The 21,249-nt window shown below is 39.9% G+C and overlaps 1 protein-coding gene across 1 annotated transcript in view; it reads right to left on the reverse strand.

Annotated features, from left to right (window-relative positions):
• The window catches only part of FRMPD1 (FERM and PDZ domain containing 1), a 378,412-nt gene that overhangs the window by 234,676 nt on the left and 122,487 nt on the right, over window positions 1–21,249 (reverse strand). The window contains exon 9 of the mRNA XM_053702711.1: window positions 12,416–12,552. Coding sequence (XP_053558686.1) covers window positions 12,416–12,552 — 137 coding nt within the window. The remainder of the gene's footprint in view (window positions 1–12,415; window positions 12,553–21,249) is intronic.

Below are 21,249 nucleotides of genomic sequence, written 5' to 3' on the forward strand. Positions count from 1 at the left end.
ACTAAATACTTACCTGTAAAATAAACCCTAAGCTAGCTACAATATAACTAATAGGGTTTATTTTTATTTTACAGGCAAGTTTGTATTTATTTTAACTAGGTAGAATAGTTACTAAATAGTTATTAACTATTTAATAACTACCTAGTTAAAATAAATACAAAAGTACCTGTAAAATAAAACCTAACCTAAGTTACAATTACACCTAACACTACACTATAATTAAATTAATTCCCTAAACTAAATACAATTAAATACAATTAAATAAAATTAGCTAAAGTACAAAAAAAACAAAACACTAAATTACAGAAAATAATAAACAAATTACAAGATTTTTAAACTAATTACACCTAATCTAATCCCCCTAACAAAATAAAAAAGCCCCCCCAAAATAAAAAAAGCCCTACCCTACACTAAATTACAAATAGCCCTTAAAAGGGCCTTTTCGGGGCATTGCCCCAAAGTAATCAGCTCTTTTACCTGTAAAAAAAATTACAAATCCCCCCCAACATTAAAACCCACCACCCACACAACCAACCCTACTCTAAAACCCACCCAATACCCCCTTAAAAAAACCTAACACTAACCCCTTGAAGATCACCTTACCGGGAGAAGTCTTCACCCAACCGTGCCGAAGACCTCAACGAATCCAGCAAAAGTGGTCCTCCAGACAGGCAGAAGTGGTCCTCCAGATGGGCAGAAGTCGTCATCGAGACGGCATCTTCTATCTTCATCCATCTGGTGCGGAGCGGGTCCATCTTCAAGACATCCGACGCGGAGCATCCTCTTCTTTCCACGGCGACTGAAGAATGAAGATACCTTTAAGTGACGTCATTCAAGATGGCATCCCTTCAATTCCGATTGGCTGATAGAATTCTATCAGCCAATCGGAATTAAGGTAGGCTTCAATCCTATTGACTGATCCAATCAGCCAATAGGATTGAGCTTGCATTCTATTGGCTGAATGGAACAGCCAATAGAATGCCAGCTCAATCCTATTGGCTGATTGCATCAGCCAATAGGATTTTTTCTACCTTAATTCCGATTGGTTGATAGAATTCTATCAGCCAATCGGAATCTAAGGGACGCCATCTTGGATGAGGTCACTTAAAGGAACCTTCATTCAACAAGAAGACGTCGGAATAAGAGGATGCTCTGCGCCAGATGTCTTGAAGATGGAGTCGCTCCACGTCGGATGGATGAAGATAGAAGATACCGTCTGGATGAAGACTTCTGCCCATCTGAAGGACAACTTCTGCCCGTCTGGAGGACCACTTCTGCCGGATTCGTTGAGGACTTCGGCCCGGTTGGGTGAAGACTTCTCCTGGTAAGGTGATCTTCAAGGGTATTTTTTTTAAGGGGGGTATTGGGTAGGTTTTAGAGTAGGGTTGGTTGTGTGGGTGGTGGGTTTTAATGATGGGGGGAATTTGTCATTTTTTTACATGTAAAAGAGCTGATTACTTTGCGGCAATGGCCCACAAAAGTCCCTTTTAAGGGCTATTTGTAATTTAGTGTAGGTAGGGCTTTTTTATTTTGGGGGGGCTTTTTTATTTTGTTAGGGGGATTATATTAGGTGTAATTAGTTTAAAAATCTTGTAATTTGTTTATTATTTTCTGTAATTTAGTGGGTTTTTGTTTTTACGTTAGCTAATTTTATTTAATTGTATTTAATTGTATTTAGTTTAGGGAATTAATTTAATTATAGTGTAGTGTTAGGTTAGGTTTTATTTTACAGGTAACTTTTGTATTTATTTAAACTAGGTAGTTTATTAAATAGTTAATAACTATTTAGTAACTATTCTACCTAGTTAAAATAAATACAAACTTGCCTGTAAAATAAAAATAAACCTTAAGCTAGATACAATGTAATTATTAGTTATATTGTAGCTAGCTTAGGGTTTATTTTATAGGTAAGTATTTAGTTTTAAATAGGAATTATTTAGTTAATGATAGTAATTTTATTTATATTTATTTAAATTATATTTAAGTTAGGGGGTGTTAGGGTTAGGGTTAGACTTAGGTTTAGGGGTTAATAAATTTAGAATAGTGGCGGTGACGTTGGGGGCGGCAGATAAGGGGTTAATAAATGTAAGTAGGTGGTGGCGATGTTAGGGCTGGCAGATTAGGGGTTAATTTAGTGGGTTTTTGTTTTTACGTTAGCTAATTTTATTTAATTGTATTTAATTGTATTTAGTTTAGGGAATTAATTTAATTATAGTGTAGTGTTAGGTTAGGTTTTATTTTACAGGTAACTTTTGTATTTATTTAAACTAGGTAGTTTATTAAATAGTTAATAACTATTTAGTAACTATTCTACCTAGTTAAAATAAATACAAACTTGCCTGTAAAATAAAAATAAACCTTAAGCTAGATACAATGTAATTATTAGTTATATTGTAGCTAGCTTAGGGTTTATTTTATAGGTAAGTATTTAGTTTTAAATAGGAATTATTTAGTTAATGATAGTAATTTTATTTATATTTATTTAAATTATATTGAAGTTAGGGGTGTTAGGGTTAGGGTTAGACTTAGGTTTAGGGGTTAATAAATTTAGAATAGTGGCGGTGACGTTGGGGGCGGCAAATTAGGGGTTAATAAATGTAAGTAGGTGGTGGCGATGTTAGGGCTGGCAGATTAGGGGTTAATAATATTTAACTGTTTGCGAGGTGGGAGTGCGGCGGTTTAGGAGTTAATATGTTTATTATAGTGGTGGCGACATTGGGGGCGGCAGATTAGGGGTTTAGAAGTGTAGGTAGGTTGCGGCGACATTGGGGAAGGCAGATTAGGGGTTAATAAATATAATGTAGGTGTCGGCGATGTTGGGGGCATCAGATTAGAGGTTCATAAGTATAATGTAGGTGGCGGCGGTGTCCAGAGCGGCAGATAAGGGGTTAATAATTATAATGTAGCTGTCGGCGATGTCGGGGGCGGCAGATTTGGTTGTTAATAAGTGTAAGATTAGGGGTGTTTAGACTCTGGGTTCATGTTAGGGTGTTAGGTGTAGACATAAAATGTATTTCCCCATAGGAATCAATGGGGCTGCATTAAGGAGCTTTACACTGCTTTTTGGCAGGTGTTAGACTTTTTTTCAGCCGGCTCTACCCGTTGATTCCTATGGGGAAATCGTGCACAAGCACGTTACACCAGCTCACCGCTAACGTAAGCAGCGCTGGTATTGGAGTGCGGTAAGGAGCAAAATTTTGCTCAACGCTCACTTCTTGTCTGGGTTGTGAAAACCCGTAATACCAGCGTCTGTAAGTGAGCGGTGAGCATAAACTGCTCGTTAGCACCGCACAGACTCTAACGCCAAACTCGTAATTTAGGCGATTGTTTTTGCATTTAATTGTTTTTTAAATTGTTTTTTAAATATAAAGTAAAACTAAAAGAAAGTGCATGATTGTGTACAATTAAGTATTCTATTGCTTACTGGCTGATTGTGACACAGAAAAAGAAAGTTTATTCTGCACGTGAAAATCCCTTAAACGAACAAAACAAAACAAAGCGTCATATAAGATTTTGAAACATTATGTTTTCGATAGAAGAGAGACTCTAATGCATTAGAAAGGGCTATGCACCATGTAGCTTTAATACATGTTCAAAAGAGGAACATTATTTGTGTGTATTAGAATTAGACATGTGCGGTTCGTTTCGGATTAATTCGGAAATTCGGTAAATTCGGTAAATTCGGAGATTCGGATCGATTCGGATTTCCGAATTAAAATACTTCCGAATCTACCGAATGAATCCGAAATAGCTGCCGTATCTCCGAATAAATCCGAATTAGCTCGGTAAAATTCGGCATTTCCCCATAGGAAACAATGGGAGTTTCGGCTGAAAAAAAACTAACACCGCAGCCCCATTGTTTCCTATGGGGAAACACTAAGTCTGCACCTAACACCCTAACATGTACCCCGAGTCTCTAAACACCCCTAATCTAACACTTATTAACCCCTAATCTGCCGCCCCCGCTATCGCTGACACCTGCATTATTTTATTAACCCCTAATCTGCCGACCGAATATCGCCGCCACCTACATTATAACTATTAACCCCTAATCTGCTGTCCCTAACACCGCCGACCCCTACATTATAGTTATTAACCCCTAATCTGCCCCCCCAACGTCGCCGCAATCTAACTACAAGTATTAACCCCTAATCTGCCGACCCGATATCGCCGCCGCCTACATTATAGCTATTAACCCCTAATCTGCTGTCCCTAACACCGCCGACCCCTACATTATAGTTATTAACCCCTAATCTGCCTCCCCCAACGTCGCCGCAATCTAACTACAAGTATTAACCCCTAATCTGCCGACCGAATATCGCCGCCGCCTACATTATAGCTATTAACCCCTAATCTGCTGTCCCTAACACCGCCGACCCCTACATTATAGTTATTAACCCCTAATCTGCCCCCCCCAACGTCGCCACAATCTAACTACAAGTATTAACCCCTAATCTGCCTACCGCAAATCGCCGCCACTATAATAAATGTATTAACCCCTAAACCGCCGCACTCCCGCCTCGCAAACACTATAATACATTTTATTAACCCCTAATCTGCCCTCCCTAACATCGCCGCCACCTACCTACAATTATTAACCCCTAATCTCCCGCCCCCAACGTCGCCGCTACTATAATAAGGTTATTAACCCCTAAACCTAAATCTAACCCTAACACTAACACCCCCTAACTTAAATATAATTTAAATAAAACGAAATAAATTTACTATAGTTAAATAAATGAATCCTATTTAAAACTAAAGACTTACCTGTAAAATAAACCCTAAGATAGCTGCAATATAACTAATAGTTACATTGTAGCTATTTTAGGATTTATATTTATTTTACAGGCAACTTTGTATTTATTTTAACTAGGTACAATAGTTATTAAATAGTTAATAACTATTTAATAACTACCTAGCTAAAATAAATACAAATTTACCTGTAAAATAAATCCTAACCTAAGTTACAATTACACCTAACACTACACTATCATTTAATTAATTAAATAAATGACTCATATTTAAAACTAAATACTTACCTGTAAAATAAACCCTAATATAGCTACAATATAACTAATAGTTACATTGTAGCTATTTTAGCATTTATATTTATTTTACAGGCAACTTTGTATTTATTTTAACTAGGTACAATAGCTATTAAATAGTTATTGACTAATTAATAGCTACCTAGTTAAAATAATTACAAAATTACCTGTAAAATAAATCCTAACCTAAGTTACAATAAAACCTAACACTACACTATCATTAAATAAATTAACTACAAGTACCTACAATTATCTACAATTAAATAAACTAAAGTACAAAACCCCCCCCCTAAATTACAAAAAATAAAAAACCACTAAATTACAAAAAATAAAAAAATATTACAAGAATTTTAAACTAATTACACCTAATCTAAGCCCCCTAATAAAATAACAAAGCCCCCCAAAATAAAAAAAAATGCCCTACCCTATACTAAATTACAAAAGTTAACAGCTCCATTACCTTACCAGCCCTGAACAGGGCCCTTTGCGGGGCATGCCCCAAAGAAAACAGCTCTTTTGCCTGTAAAAAAAAAACACAATCCCCCCCCCGCATTACAACCCACCACCCACATACCCCTACTCTAACCCAAACCCCCCTTAAATAAACCTAACACTACCCCCCTGAAGATCTCCCTACCTTGAGTCGTGTTCACCCAGCCGGGCCGAAGTCTTCATCCGATGGGGCAGAAGAGGACATCCAGACCGGCAGAAGTCTTCATCCAAGCGGGGCAAGAAGAGGTCTTCCATCCATCATACAAGTACCAAAATACAAACAAACACTAAATTACCAAAAATAATAAAATATTACAATAATTTTAAACTAATTACACCTAATCTAAGCCCCCTACTAGCTATTAATATAGCTACAATATAACTAATAGTTACATTGTAGCTATTTTAGGATTTATATTTATTTTACAGGCAACTTTGTATTTATTTTAACTAGGTACAATAGCTATTAAATAGTTAATAACTATTTAATAACTACCTAGCTAAAATAAATACAAATTTACCTGTAAAATAAACCCTAACCTAAGTTACAATTACACCTAACACTACACTGTCATTAAATTAACTAAATAAATTAATCCTATATAAAACTAAATACTTACCTGTAAAATAAACCCTAATATAGCTACAATATAACTAATAGTTACATTGTAGCTATTTTAGCATTTATATTTATTTTACAGGCAACTTTGTATTTATTTTAACTAGGTACAATAGCTATTAAATAGATATTTACTGTTTAATAGCTACCTAGTTAAAATAATTACAAAATTACCTGTAAAATAAATCCTAACCTAAGTTACTATTAAACCTAACACTACACTATCATTAAATAAATTAACTACAAGTACCTACAATTAAATACAATGAAATAAACTAAACTAAAGTACAAAAAAAACAAACACTAAATTACAAAAAATAAAAAAAATTACAAGAATTTTAAACTAATTACACCTAATCTAAGCCCCCTAATAAAATAACAAAGCCCCCCAAAATAAAAAAATGCCCTACCCTATACTAAATTACAAAAGTAATCAGCTCTATTACCTTACCAGCCCTTAAAAGGGCCTTTTGCGGGGGCATGCCCCAAAGAAAACAGCTCTTTTGCCTGTAAAAAAAAACACAATACCCCCCCCACATTACAACCCACCACCCACATACCCCTACTCTAACCCAAACCCCCCTTAAATAAACCTAACACTACCCCCCTGAAGATCTCTCTACCGTGTCTTCACCCAGCGGGCCGAAGTCTTCATCCGATCGGGCAGAAGAGGACATCCAGACCGGCAGAAGTCTTCATCCAAGCGGGGCAAGAAGAGGTCTTCCATCCATCAGAAGTCTTGATCCAGGCGGCATCTTCTCTGTTCATCCATCCGGAGCGGAGCGGCAGCATCCTGAAGACATCCCACGCAGAGCATCCTCTTCTTTCTTGATCCGACGACTAGGTGACTGTACCTTTAAGTGACGTCATCCAAGATGGCGTCCCTTGAATTCCGATTGGCTGATAGGATTCTATCAGCCAATCGGAATTAAGGTAGGAAAAATCTGATTGGCTGATTCAATCAGCCAATCAGATTCAAGTTCAATCCGATTGGCTGATGGAATCAGCCAATCAGATTGACCTCGCATTCTATTGGCTGTTCCGATCAGCCAATAGAATGAGAGCTCAATCTGATTGGCTGATTGGATCAGCCAATTGGATTGAACTTGAATCTGATTGGCTGATTGAATCAGCCAATCAGATTTTTCCTACCTTAATTCCGATTGGCTGATAGAATCCTATCAGCCAATCGGAATTCAAGGGACGCCATCTTGGATGACGTCACTTAAAGGTACAGTCACCTAGTCGTCGGATCAAGAAAGAAGAGGATGCTCTGCGTGGGATGTCTTCAGGATGCTGCCGCTCCGCTCCGGATGGATGAACAGAGAAGATGCCGCCTGGATCAAGACTTCTGATGGATGGAAGATCTCTTCTTGCCCCACTTGGATGAAGACTTCTGCCGGTCTGGATGTCCTCTTCTGCCCGATCGGATGAAGACTTCGGCCCGCTGGGTGAAGACACGGTAGAGAGATCTTCAGGGGGGTAGTGTTAGGTTTATTTAAGGGGGGTTTGGGTTAGATTAGGGGTATGTGGGTGGTGGGTTGTAATGTTGGGGGGGTATTGTATGTTTTTTTTTTACAGGCAAAAGAGCTGAATTCTTTGGGGCATGCCCCGCAAAGGGCCCTGTTCAGGGCTGGTAAGGTAATAGAGCTGATTACTTTTGTAATTTAGTATAGGGTAGGGCATTTTTTTATTTTGGGGGGCTTTGTTATTTTATTAGGGGGCTTAGATTAGGTGTAATTAGTTTAAAATTCTTGTAATTTTTTTTATTTTTTGTAATTTAGTGTTTGTTTTTTTTGTACTTTAGTTTAGTTTATTTCATTGTATTTAATTGTAGGTACTTGTAGTTAATTTATTTAATGATAGTGTAGTGTTAGGTTTAATAGTAACTTAGGTTAGGATTTATTTTACAGGTAATTTTGTAATTATTTTAACTAGGTAGCTATTAAACAGTAAATATCTATTTAATAGCTATTGTACCTAGTTAAAATAAATACAAAGTTGCCTGTAAAATAAATATAAATGCTAAAATAGCTACAATGTAACTATTAGTTATATTGTAGCTATATTAGGGTTTATTTTACAGGTAAGTATTTAGTTTTATATAGGATTAATTTATTTAGTTAATTTAATGACAGTGTAGTGTTAGGTGTAATTGTAACTTAGGTTAGGGTTTATTTTACAGGTAAATTTGTATTTATTTTAGCTAGGTAGTTATTAACTATTTAATAGCTATTGTACCTAGTTAAAATAAATACAAAGTTGCCTGTAAAATAAATATAAATCCTAAAATAGCTACAATGTAACTATTAGTTATATTGTAGCTATATTAATAGCTAGTAGGGGGCTTAGATTAGGTGTAATTAGTTTAAATTATTGTAATATTTTATTATTCTTGCTAATTTAGTGTTTGTTTGTTTTTTTGTACTTTTCTGATGGCTGGAAGACCTCTTCTTGCCCCGCTTGGATGAAGACTTCTGCCGGTCTGGATGTCCTCTTCTGCCCCATCGGATGAAGACTTCGGCCCGGCTGGGTGAACACGACTCAAGGTAGGGAGATCTTCAGGGGGGTAGTGTTAGGTTTATTTAAGGGGGGTTTGGGTTAGAGTAGGGGTATGTGGGTGGTGGGTTGTAATGTGGGGGGGGGGTATTGTGTTTTTTTTTACAGGCAAAAGAGCTGTTTTCTTTGGGGCATGCCCCGCAAAAGGCCCTGTTCAGGGCTGGTAAGGTAATAGAGCTGTTAACTTTTGTAATTTAGTATAGGGTAGGGCATTTTTTTTTATTTTGGGGGGCTTTGTTATTTTATTAGGGGGCTTAGATTAGGTGTAATTAGTTTAAAATTCTTGTAATATTTTTTTATTTTTGTAATTTAGTGGGGGGGGTTTTGTACTTTAGTTTAGTTTTTTTAATTGTATTTAATTGTAGGTACTTGTAGTTAATTTATTTAATGATAGTGTAGTGTTAGGTTTAATTGTAACTTAGGATAGGATTTATTTTACAGGTAATTTTGTAATTATTTTAACTAGGTAGCTATTAAATAGTCAATATCTATTTAATAGCTATTGAACCTAGTTAAAATAAATACAAAGTTGCCTGTACAATAAATATAAATGCTAAAATAGCTGCAATGTAACTATTAGTTATATTGCAGCTATATTAGGGTTTATTTTACAGGTAAGTCTTTAGTTTTATATAGGATTCATTTATTTAGTTAATTTAATGATAGTGTAGTGTTAGGTGTAATTGTAACTTAGGTTATGATTTATTTTACAGGTAAATTTGTAATTATTTTAGCTAGGTAGTTATTAAATAGTTATTAACTATTTAATAGCTATTGTACCTAGTTAAAATAAATACAAAGTTGCCTGTAAAATAAATATAAATCCTAAAATAGCTACAATGTAACTATTAGTTATATTGAAGCTATATTAATAGCTAGTCGGGGGCTTAGATTAGGTGTAATTAGTTTAAAATTATTGTAATATTTTATTATTTTTTGTAATTTAGTGTTTGTTTGTATTTTGGTACTTGTATGATGGATGGAAGACCTCTTCTTGCCCCGCTTGGATGAAGACTTCTGCCGGTCTGGATGTCCTCTTCTGCCCCATCGGATGAAGACTTCGGCCCGGCTGGGTGAACACGACTCAAGGTAGGGAGATCTTCAGGGGGGTAGTGTTAGGTTTATTTAAGGGGGGTTTGGGTTAGAGTAGGGGTATGTGGGTGGTGGGTTGTAATGTGGGGGGGGATTGTGTTTTTTTTTTACAGGCAAAAGAGCTGTTTTCTTTGGGGCATGCCCCGCAAAGGGCCCTGTTCAGGGCTGGTAAGGTAATAGAGCTGTTAACTTTTGTAATTTAGTATAGGGTAGGGCATTTTTTTTATTTTGGGGGGCTTTGTTATTTTATTAGGGGGCTTAGATTAGGTGTAATTAGTTTAAAATTCTTGTAATATTTTTTTATTTTTTGTAATTTAGTGTTTGTTTTTTTTTGTAATTTAGTGGGGGGTTTTTGTACTTTAGTTTATTTAATTGTAGATAATTGTAGGTACTTGTAGTTAATTTATTTAATGACAGTGTAGTGTTAGGTTTAATTGTAACTTAGGTTAGGATTTATTTTACAGGTAATTTTGTAATTATTTTAACTAGGTAGCTATTAATTAGTCAATAACTATTTAATAGCTTTTGTACCTAGTTAAAATAAATACAAAGTTGCCTGTAAAATAAATATAAATGCTAAAATAGCTACAATGTAACTATTAGTTATATTGCAGCTATCTTAGGGTTTATTTTACAGGTAAGTATTTTGTTTTAAATATGATTCATTTATTTAGTTAATTTAATGATAGTGTAGTGTTAGGTGTAATTGTAACTTAGGTTAGGATTTATTTTACAGGTAAATTTGTATTTATTTTAGCTAGGTAGTTATTAAATAGTTATTAACTATTTAATAACTATTGTACCTAGTTAAAATAAATACAAAGTTGCCTGTAAAATAAAAATAAATCCTAAAATAGCTACAATGTAACTATTAGTTATATTGTAGCTATATTAGGGTTTATTTTACAGGTAAGTCTTTAGTTTTAAATAGGATTCATTTATTTAACTATAGTAAACTTATTTCGTTTTATTTAAATTATATTTAAGTTAGGGGGTGTTAGTGTTAGGGTTAGACTTAGGTTTAGGGGTTAATAACCTTATTATAGTAGCGGCGACGTTGGGGGCGGGAGATTAGGGGTTAATAATTGTAGGTAGGTGGCGGCGATGTTAGGGAGGGCAGATTAGGGGTTAATAAAATGTATTATAGTGTTTGCGAGGCGGGAGTGCGGCGGTTTAGGGGTTAATACATTTATTATAGTGGCGCGATTTGCGGTCGGCAGATTAGGGGTTAATACTTGTAGTTAGATTGTGGCGACGTTGGGGGGGGCAGATTAGGGGTTAATAACTATAATGTAGGGGTCGGCGGTGTTAGGGACAGCAGATTAGGGGTTAATAGCTATAATGTAGGCGGCGGCGATATCGGGTCGGCAGATTAGGGGTTAATACTTGTAGTTAGATTGCGGCGACGTTGGGGGGGGCAGATTAGGGGTTAATAACTATAATGTAGGGGTCGGCGGTGTTAGGGACAGCAGATTAGGGGTTAATAGCTATAATGTAGGCAGCGGCGATATTCGGTCGGCAGATTAGGGGTTAATACTTGTAGTTAGATTGCGGCGACGTTGGGGGAGGCAGATTAGGGGTTAATAACTATAATGTAGGGGTCGGCGGTGTTAGGGACAGCAGATTAGGGGTTAATAGTTATAATGTAGGCGGCGGCGATATCGGGTCGGCAGATTAGGGGTTAATACTTGTAGTTAGATTGCGGCGACGTTGGGGGAGGCAGATTAGGGGTTAATAACTATAATGTAGGGGTCGGCGGTGTTAGGGACAGCAGATTAGGGGTTAATAGCTATAATGTAGGTTGCGGCGATATCCGATCGGCAGATTAGGGGTTAAATAATGTTATTATAGGGTTTGCGATGTGGGGGAGCCTCGGTTTAGTGGTTCATAGGTAGTTTATGGGTGTTAGTGACTTAGTGTACTAAATGGGTGTTAGTGTACTAAAAACATACCGAATTTCGGAACGGAATAGAACCGAATTCAGCCGAATCCGAATAAATCCGAAACGAATTTATTCGGATCCGAATAAATCCGAAACGAATTTATTCAAATTTTGCCGAATCCGATTCGATCCGAAACGAAATTCGAAAAGTCCGAATCGATCCGAAACGAAAACGAACCGAATTTTTTAGCCGTGCACATGTCTAATTAGAATGTCAACATAGGGCCGATCACAATCGTTTAGAAAACATATCAAATGATTTAGAATAGGCTTTAACCCCTTAACGACAAAAAACGGTTGTTAATGACCAAGGACGTGCCTGCTATGTCCTTAGGGGTTTCAAACGCTGGAAGTGATTGTGATAGCTTCCATCAGCTTTCAGGGTATTGCAGCGATGCCTCGATATTGAGGCATCGTGCAATACCCTTTGCTAAGCAACAGATGCAGAGATAGCAAGAGAATTAAGCAGAGTAGATAATAGAATTAAATTGGAAAGTTGTTTAAACGATAAAAGAAAAATTGTAGGTTTCATATGCCTTTAATTTAAATGAATCACTATTTGTCTGAAATCATCTTTAGTTTTTCAAACACTGGTAGGTATTACATAGTCACTACATCCTTTCAAAATTCTTGATACAACATAAATCCCTTCCACCATTAACTTACTCTATATACTTGAAGGATATCTTCTGAGGCTGGCCACAAGAATAAATCCGCTCCTGAATATGAAGCGCAGCCAATCGTAAAGCCACGCTGCATTTCATCTCCACAGCAAATCTTTCCTGAAGAACATCACTGCAGCTCTGTAGTAACAGTATACAAGACATACAAAAAATAAAATAAAAACATAAACATTTTTAGATTAATTTATAATTAGGATAAACAGTCCTAATATCTATTCCAGTTCATTAAAGGAATTGTATGAATTGATTCACATAGGGTTTTAACATTCAACACCATTCCAATCCATTCAAAATAGTGGTTTCCCAGTGGCTTCACACTACATTTTCTTCACCAGTACCTTCCAATTGACACAATACGAAAACAATATACTGGAGTATATCAAGCAAGTATTTCAGATGATTTTTTGGCATTTTCTATTTCAACATCCTCAACCTCTTAATAACATAATTTATGCTTACCAGATAAATTCCTTTCCTTCCGGATAGGGAGAGTCCACAGCTTCATTCCTTACTATTGGTAAATACAACACCTGGCCACCAGGAGGAAGCAAAGACACCCCCGCCAAAGGCTTAAATTTCCCTCCCACTTCCTTATTACCCAAGTTATTCTGCTGAGGGAACAAGGAAAAGTAGGAGAAACATTAGGGTATAAATGGGGCCAGAAGAATAAAATAAATAATAGGGGACCAGCCGTAGACAAGAAAAAATGTGCGGGGGCCGTGGACTCCCCCTATCCGGAAGGAAAGGAATTTATCTGGTAAGCATAAATTATGTTTTCCTTCCTAAGATAGGGAGAGTCCACAGCTTCATTCCTTATTGTTGGGAAAACTATACCCAATCTCCAGAGGACACTGAATAAATAACGGGAGGGAACAAAAAGGAAGAGGCGGACCCTATTCTGAGGGCACCACAGCCTGCAAAACTTTTCTCCAGACAGCTGCTTCAGCCGAAGCAAAAACATCAAACTTGTAAAATTTTGAAAAAAAGTATGTAAGGAGGACCAGGTAGCCGCCTTACAAATCTGATCCCTAGAGGCCTCGTTCTTAAAGGTCAAAGAGGAAGCCACTGCTCTAGTGGAATGAGCTGCTATCCTCTCAGGAGGATGATGTCCCGCTGTCTCGTAAGGTAAGGGGATGACACTCCTTAACCAAAAAGATAAGGACGTCGAAGTAGCCTTCTGCCCCTTACGCTTCCCCGAATAGACAACAAACAAAAAGGAAGATTGTCTAAACTCCTTAGTAGCCTGAAGATAGAATTTCAAGGCACGAACCACAGGTAAGCGTTCCTACGATGAAGAAGGATTAGGACACAAGGAAGGAACCACAATCTCCTGGTTAATTTTGTGATCTGACACAACCTTAGGAAGAAAAACTAATTTAGTACGTAAAACTGCCCTATCTGCATGAAAAACTTAAATTATGCTTACCTGATAATTTTCTTTTCTTCAGATTGAAAGAGACCACAGCTGCATTAATTATTTTTGAGAAATAAGAACTAAGAACCTGGCTACCAGGAGGAGGCAAAGACACCCCAGCCAAAGTCTTAAATACTCCTCCCACTTCCCTCATCCCCCAGTCATTCTTTCGAGGAACAAGGAACAGTAGAAGAAATTCCAGAGTGAAAAGGTGCCAGAAGAATAAAAAATAAGAGACGCCCCATAGAAAAAATATGGGTGGGGAGCTGTGGACTCTTTCCATCTGAAGAAAAGAAAATGATCAGGTAAGCATAATTTAAGTTTTTCTTGATAAATGGAAAGAGTCCTCAGCTGCATTCATTACTTTTGGGAAAACAATACCCAAGCTATAAAGGACACTGAATGCAAAAACGGGAGGGTACAATTGGCGGCCCATTCTGAGGGCACCAGGCCTGAAAAACCACAACCCAACCAAACCCCGCTCGTCGGAGCTGGGCAAAAACACTAGAAGGAAAAGACCCCAAGGACACTGCTCGCAGATAGTCCAAAAGCCCGCAACTAGAGACCGCAAGCAGGCTCACTAAGCCAACACTCCTCCAGGAGAACCGTCGCCCAGCAGTCGGTCCCCACACAACCCTTACTAGTACAGTACCAAAATCCCTGAAAGGGAGAGAACAAGGGTAAGCCAAAGGGATACCCAAAAGGTACAGCAAAATCCATAAAGGAAAGACCCCCTTCAAAGAAAGGCCAAGTCTATAGAGACCAGAATGGATCCCGAGAACAAGGGGAGACGACGCCCAACTCACAAGGAGCCAAAGGGCATCATTAAGGAGCAGAAACATCTCCCAAACATCGTGCAACATCACCGAAAAAGACAGCTGAAGACAAAGTCCTCAAAACGTCAGAACTCAGAGACTGAGCAAACAGAAAATTACAAGTAGCAAACTCAGAAATAAAAATCTGAGTCCAGTTACATGCTGCCATCCGTAGGAAGACACAGAGAAAACACTATCCGTAATGAAGAAGCGGCCGAACAAAATAGCAGATTCCCCAACCTTTAAGACAGAGGACACACTCCAGGCAATCCAGGCTGCCAAGCCTACTCACAGATCTCAAAGGGGGAGAGGCACAGAACCTCTGAAAAAAGGTCCACTGTCACCCCAAGACCTGAGGATGAACAACAGATCTCAGATCCTACACCTAGCTGGACCAGCCCAAGCAACAGCATATGAAACAAGGGGGCCAAAAGGAACCCAAATACCGGCCCCCAAAAGGGCCGAAGAATGGACACAGCCACTTCAACCTAAAGACAATCGAGCAGGCGTTAGACTCAAGTAGATCTAGCAAAGCCAACCGACTAAGTCTCAATGCTGATCCAGCAGCTCCCCAGATGGAAAGTAACAATTCAAAGAGCAGACCAATCCCAGAACCAGATAAAAGATCTGTTCCAACCTCCCGAACACAGGAGAGGCCCCAAAAAAGGAACCACACCTCCATAAGGAGGACAATGTGCCCCCTGAAAAGGAGAGCATCGATAAACACCTGCCCATAAGACAGGAAGTCATAGGAAGAACCAAGAGGACACAAGGCCACGTCACTGATGAACACGGAAGAACCCCTTAAACACCATCGTGCTAGCACACATACCAGGCACAAAAGTGACAGCTGAGCAACCACAAACCTTCCGTTTGCTAGGCAGGAAAGCCAACCATCAGGTTACGCTAGTTGGCTGTCCCAAGGGAACCATATCGTCCGGCACAAGACAAGGCCCAAAGAGCCCCAGCTCTCAGTAAATCTGGCCCAGTTGTAAAAAACAGCAGCCAGAACAAGAGCAAAGCCTAAGTACCCCGGAAACTGGAATCCCCAGGTCAGTCCTAGGATCATAAGGTCCGGTAACATCCCACAGCGGGACCCACAAAGATTAAATGCTGAGTAAAACCCCTCTGCAACCGGAAGATCAGGACAAAAAGCCTGGGCCCCACAATGTTTAGATTAAACAAGAGACTACCCCTTGCAAGAGCCCAACACTCCAAAGAGCCAAGGCCATAAAAGGACAGGAGCTAACAGGCAGCCAAGCAACATTAACAAGGCGCTGCTCAATTTATCAACTTCAAAAGAAGGAAGGCTGAGTAGACCTCGCCAGGGATCGAACTAGCAACCCTCGGCTTGCTACAGTACAGAGTAGACACATAGCGTTAGTATGCTGAGCTAGCTGTCCAGCTAGTCACAAGCTCCCTACACAAGGGGAACAGTGAGGACAAGGCACCCAAACAGAGGAACATCAAGCCTCCACATCACCTCGGATTCGAAATCAGAGGAAAGTAAAACATGGGCTTGGATGCCACCTGGATGGCAATACCCGAACCCTATGAGTGGAAAACCACTAGGACCTCTTCTTCCCGAGAAGGAGATGCAGAGCATTCCCAATATCGGGGAAGGACCCCTAACCGGAGCCCAAAAAGACCTCACTGTCTAATGTCCCAAAAAGGGAACAACCAACTCCCAAAGGGAATCCAAGTTTCCCAAAGGTGACCCATCCACAAGGAGAACGGACAATCCAAGAGGTCTCAATGAAGAAGAAAACCACTAAAGGAACAAGTCCAAAAAGGACAATTTCCTTAAGCAACACCGCCCCGACCGATGGAAAAGAGGCGCTAAACCCTCTAATTTTCCCACCACGTGGGAAGGAATACTCTAGGTTCCGAGGGTATCTGAAGCAACAGAGAGTGAAGCAGCAAAATTCACTGACCCAGTCACCAGAGACGGCTATATAGGACTGAAACAAACCTGAGAGCCCTACGGACCCACAAGTCCTCTTAAGAATGCTTAGCTGAAACTGGTAAAACAAATAACAAGAAACATAAATAACGTAAAAAGCACTCGGCACCCCATCTGACCAGCAAGGTATAATAGGCGCCACGTGTCTTAATAAGCCGCGAGACAGAAGATCTGAACCCAAGCAGGACCAGCCTGCAACCAGGATCATAACTACCAAGCTGGCTAAATCCGCCCACAGAAAGGGAGGAAGAAAAACAGACAAACATGAGACTAACGTGTCCCAAACAAACTTCCATAGAAGCAAACAGCGAGTAATGATCCCAAAGATTTTTAAGTTCCCGCAGGAAACATAGCATGAAAAAGAAACTAAAATTCATCCTAACCGGATAAAATAAAATAACAGGCAACCCGAGGGTTAACGCCCAAGAAGAACAGAAAGATCAGCCTAACGGAAAGCCTGTTCTTCTAACAAAACTGGCAAGGATATCGACAACAAGACTTACTTCATCCATCCCATGTATAACGAGGTGAGCCATTCGAAGGAGGAGACTGATGAGCCCCATAACCGAAAAGGATAGGGTCCCCAAACATCTCAAAAACTTGTCTGAGTAAGACACAAAGGCAAGCCCATCTGTTACAAAAGGTACAACACTCAGGAACAGTTACACCTGCAGGGAACTGCACATGCCCTCCAGTGGCCGAGAGACCTGGGGCAATTGGGCACGAGCACAATAGCAAATACTTCAAAAGGCCGTTATGTTCCAAAAGCCACGAGCCTAGTTAACACTACACATAAGCAGATTGAATCACATAACAAACATGATTAAAAAAAACCCTGTTCAATAATCCCCCTCAGGAGATATTAACCCATGATTCCAAGATACTAAAGGACTCCCACTGAGAGCCTGTATTTTTCACGTGAGTTTGCAGGAACAAATGAGTTACAGTACATTCATGAAGAAGTAAAATTAAACAATCTTACCGGAATCTACACCGTGGAACAGGAACACGGCCCTTCAAGTGTGGCGGATAGTAGCCTCGCCTCCATCATGGACTTGAGAGAAGAAAGCAGGCAGTGAAGCAAAGTTCGACAAATGCTGATTGCTTGTGGAGTTGTTAAAATGAGTCGGGATGGTGTCTCAGAAATACTCTTCTTCCTCCGGACTCTAACTTTCATCCAAACCCTCACTGAGAGACTGATAGGATTACTTAAAACTCCCATCCCATGTCGAAGAGTACTACCCTCCATAAGAGACGAAAACAAACTTCTGACACTTCTCTTCCAACCTCCTGGGACGAAAGGCAAAGAATGACTGGGGGATGAGGGAAGTGGGAGGAGTATTTAAGCCTTTGGCTGGGGTGTCTTTGCCTCCTCCTGGTGGCCAGGTTCTTAGTTCTTATTTCCCAAAATTAATGAATGCAGCTGTGGACTTGTTCCATTTATGAAAAAGATAAAGGGGCTCACATTGCAAAGCAGATATCTCAGAAACTCTGCACACAGAGGCACTAGTCTATATAAAGAGAACCTTCCAAGATAACAATTTAATGTCAACGGAATGCAGAGGCTCAAATGGAACCTGTTGCAAAATCCGAAGAACAAGATATAGGCTCAAAGGAGGAGCCCCAGATCTAAACACAGGTCTGATCCTAATCAGAGCCTTAACAAAGGACTGCGCATCTGGAAGCTCAGCCAGTCTCTTGTGCAATAAACCGACAGGGCCAAAATCTGTCCCCTCAGGGAACTAGCAGAAAGGCCCTTCTCCAGCCCATCCTGGAGAAAAGATAAGATCCTGGCAACCTTAACTCTGTGCCAGGAAAAACCACACTCTTCACACCAGAATAAGTAGGTCCTCCACACCTTGTGGTAGATACGCCGAGTAACTGGTTTACGAGCATGAATAAGAGTATCAATGACACTCTCAGAGAAAGCTCTCTTGGCTAAGACTAAGCGTTCAATCTCCACACAGTCAGCCTCAGAGAATCTAGATTTTGATGAACAAATGGACCTTGTATCAGCAGGGCTCTGTGACAAGGTAACTTCCACAGAGGAGATGAGGACATTCCCACTAGATTGCTCCACGATAGAGCAATCAGGATTACTGATACCTGCTCCTGCTTGATGCGGGCCACAACTCGAAGAAGAAGTAATGGAGTAATGGAGGAAAACGATATATGAGTTTGAACCTCCAGGGCACTGCTAGTGCATCTATTAGATCCGCTTGGGGATCCCTCAACCTTGACCCGTACCAGGATAGCTTGGTATTGAGACAGGATGTCATGAGATCTATCTCCGGCGTCCCCCACTTGCTGCGTATCTCTGCAAACACCTCGGGATGGAGAGACCATTCACCTGGATGGAAGGATTGCCTGCTGAGAAAATCCGCCTCCCAGTTGTCCACACTCGGAATGTGGATCGCTGACAGCAAACAGCTGTGGGCCTCCGCCCACTCCAGAATCTGAGATACTTCCTTCATTGCCAAGGAATTTCTTGTTCCCCCTTGATGGTTGATGTAAGCCACATCTGATTGTCTGATTGTCTGATTGGAATCTGATAAACTGAACCCAGAAGTGGCCAAGCCCATAGTTCCAAAATATTGATCGGGAGGGAGGACTCCTGAGTCCACAACTCCTGTTTCTTCCTGGCACACTAAAAAACAGTACCCATTCAGATAGGCTTCTAGACCCAGACAGTTAACAGAAGATAGCTCTCCTCAGGTTCAAGTCTCAGCCGGAATGGAAGAAATTAACATAGACCACACACAGTCACATGGAATGCAAGACAGTACTTCCCATGTTATTATAAGTACTCCTAACGTGACGAAAGGCAAATAATGACTGGGGTAATGAGGAAGAGGGAGGGATATTTAAATCTTTGGCTGAGTTGTCTACTCCTGGTGGCCAGGTGTTGTATTTCCCAACAGTAAGGAAAGAAGCCATGGACTCTCCCTATCTTAGGAAGGAAATAGTATTTTGGCCTTTAATGAAGGCAATAGCTTGACCATTTGATTTCTATTGTTTTTTTACAAAAACATTTAATTTTAAGTGATTGTAATAATTTTAAGGACAAACTCCTTTTGTCATTTAATGTAAAAGCAGTTCACTGTACCCTTAAGTAGTGTCTGCATTTTTTGCACAGAGGGACCCACACTCAAATCTTCTTCACTGTGAGGTCTGGTAAGCAACTGTATGAGGTCTACAGGCATCCACTTTGACCCTTAAGCTGCTTACACTCCCCCTCTGCCACCCGGAGAAGGCTACAAATAGAGCAGCAGCGGCTGCAGTATAAAGACCTAACGGTCACCACTAGCACTCGTTAGGATTCAGGAAAGAGGCAGTGAGCTAAAGGAAGAACCTGCCCGTTACACACTGTATACAAGGATCGAGCTTCACTGGACTAAATGTTAGGTGCAGCTTGTGGCAACAAGTTGCTGCCAGCACAAAACTTCCATGGAGGTTTTAGGGACTTGCAAGCAAGGCATTGGCTTAGCATATCCCTTCCCTGCAGCCCAATTTCAACACTTAAGCTGTTGGCCTGGGGGGCAAATGCCACCCTGCCCCCTGGCCCAGTCTGCCACAGCACTATTACGGTAGTATATAAAAAAAAATATATTGCCAAACTTACAGTTGAGATACTTGTCCTTTCTCCTTCACACAATCAGCCATATGTGCAGCCACCCTCCCAATGTTGCTGCTCCTAATTCAGCTGATGTGAGGCTTTTAGCATGCTAAGGGCTCAGACATTGTAAATGCCCCCTTAGTTGTCAGGTGCACCAGGAGCTGATTGGCTCCCCTGGGTAGGCTCCAAAGAGGCCTCTAATAGAATAGCCTCAAATGGGCACTTATGGGCTGCGCAATGAGCTAGAACCACCATCCACCAGTGGGTGGCGCAGCTCACATGGCCCATAGCCCAAAGGAACAAGCATGTTGTGCAATGGGGAGAGCAGCAGACCTGCTCGTGCCTCTTTATTGTGCAACATGTAGCTGGAAAAAAATACTTTTTTATTTTTAAAAAAAAAGCATAAATGAATAAATTATTTTTTTAATTTATGTGTTCTAAAAAGTGTGTGTCTGGCTTCTCAGTATTCAGTATTAGTTGATTCCTAAATTACAAATAAAAATGTCACCCCTGCCATGTAAATATGTAACCATAGGTGTCAATCTGCAGACCCAAAGGCAAATATTCAGCCCTTCATTGGTTTTAATTTACTTTTATTAACCAGGGTGTATAGATTATATACCTATAAATACAGTGTGTGTGTATATGTGTCTGTGTGTATATAAAACAATATTAATTGTAAGGCCGGTGTAAGACTTGGTGAGTTCCCATACTTTTTTGTAGGACTTGACCCCTGCACTGAAGGTGCAAATAAGGCAAGCTGGATTCTCACAGTCATCCACTTTAGTTATCACTAAAAGCAATTTCAACAATCGTCCAACCAGCTCATATGAGATCGCAGAGCATGGAGGTTAAAGTACCGTCAACCCTCTTCTACATGTGTGTAGGGAGAAAGTCACTGAAAAGCACACACTCCACTAACTCCCATGCTTGAGGCCCCTCCCCTGCAGCAACTGAAGACCTGTGAATTGTAATAGGTCTCTGAAAGGGGAGGGTGTTGCAGATTGTA

Source organism: Bombina bombina, chromosome 2 (assembly GCF_027579735.1).
Source record: "Bombina bombina isolate aBomBom1 chromosome 2, aBomBom1.pri, whole genome shotgun sequence".
Taxonomy (NCBI): domain Eukaryota; kingdom Metazoa; phylum Chordata; class Amphibia; order Anura; family Bombinatoridae; genus Bombina; species Bombina bombina.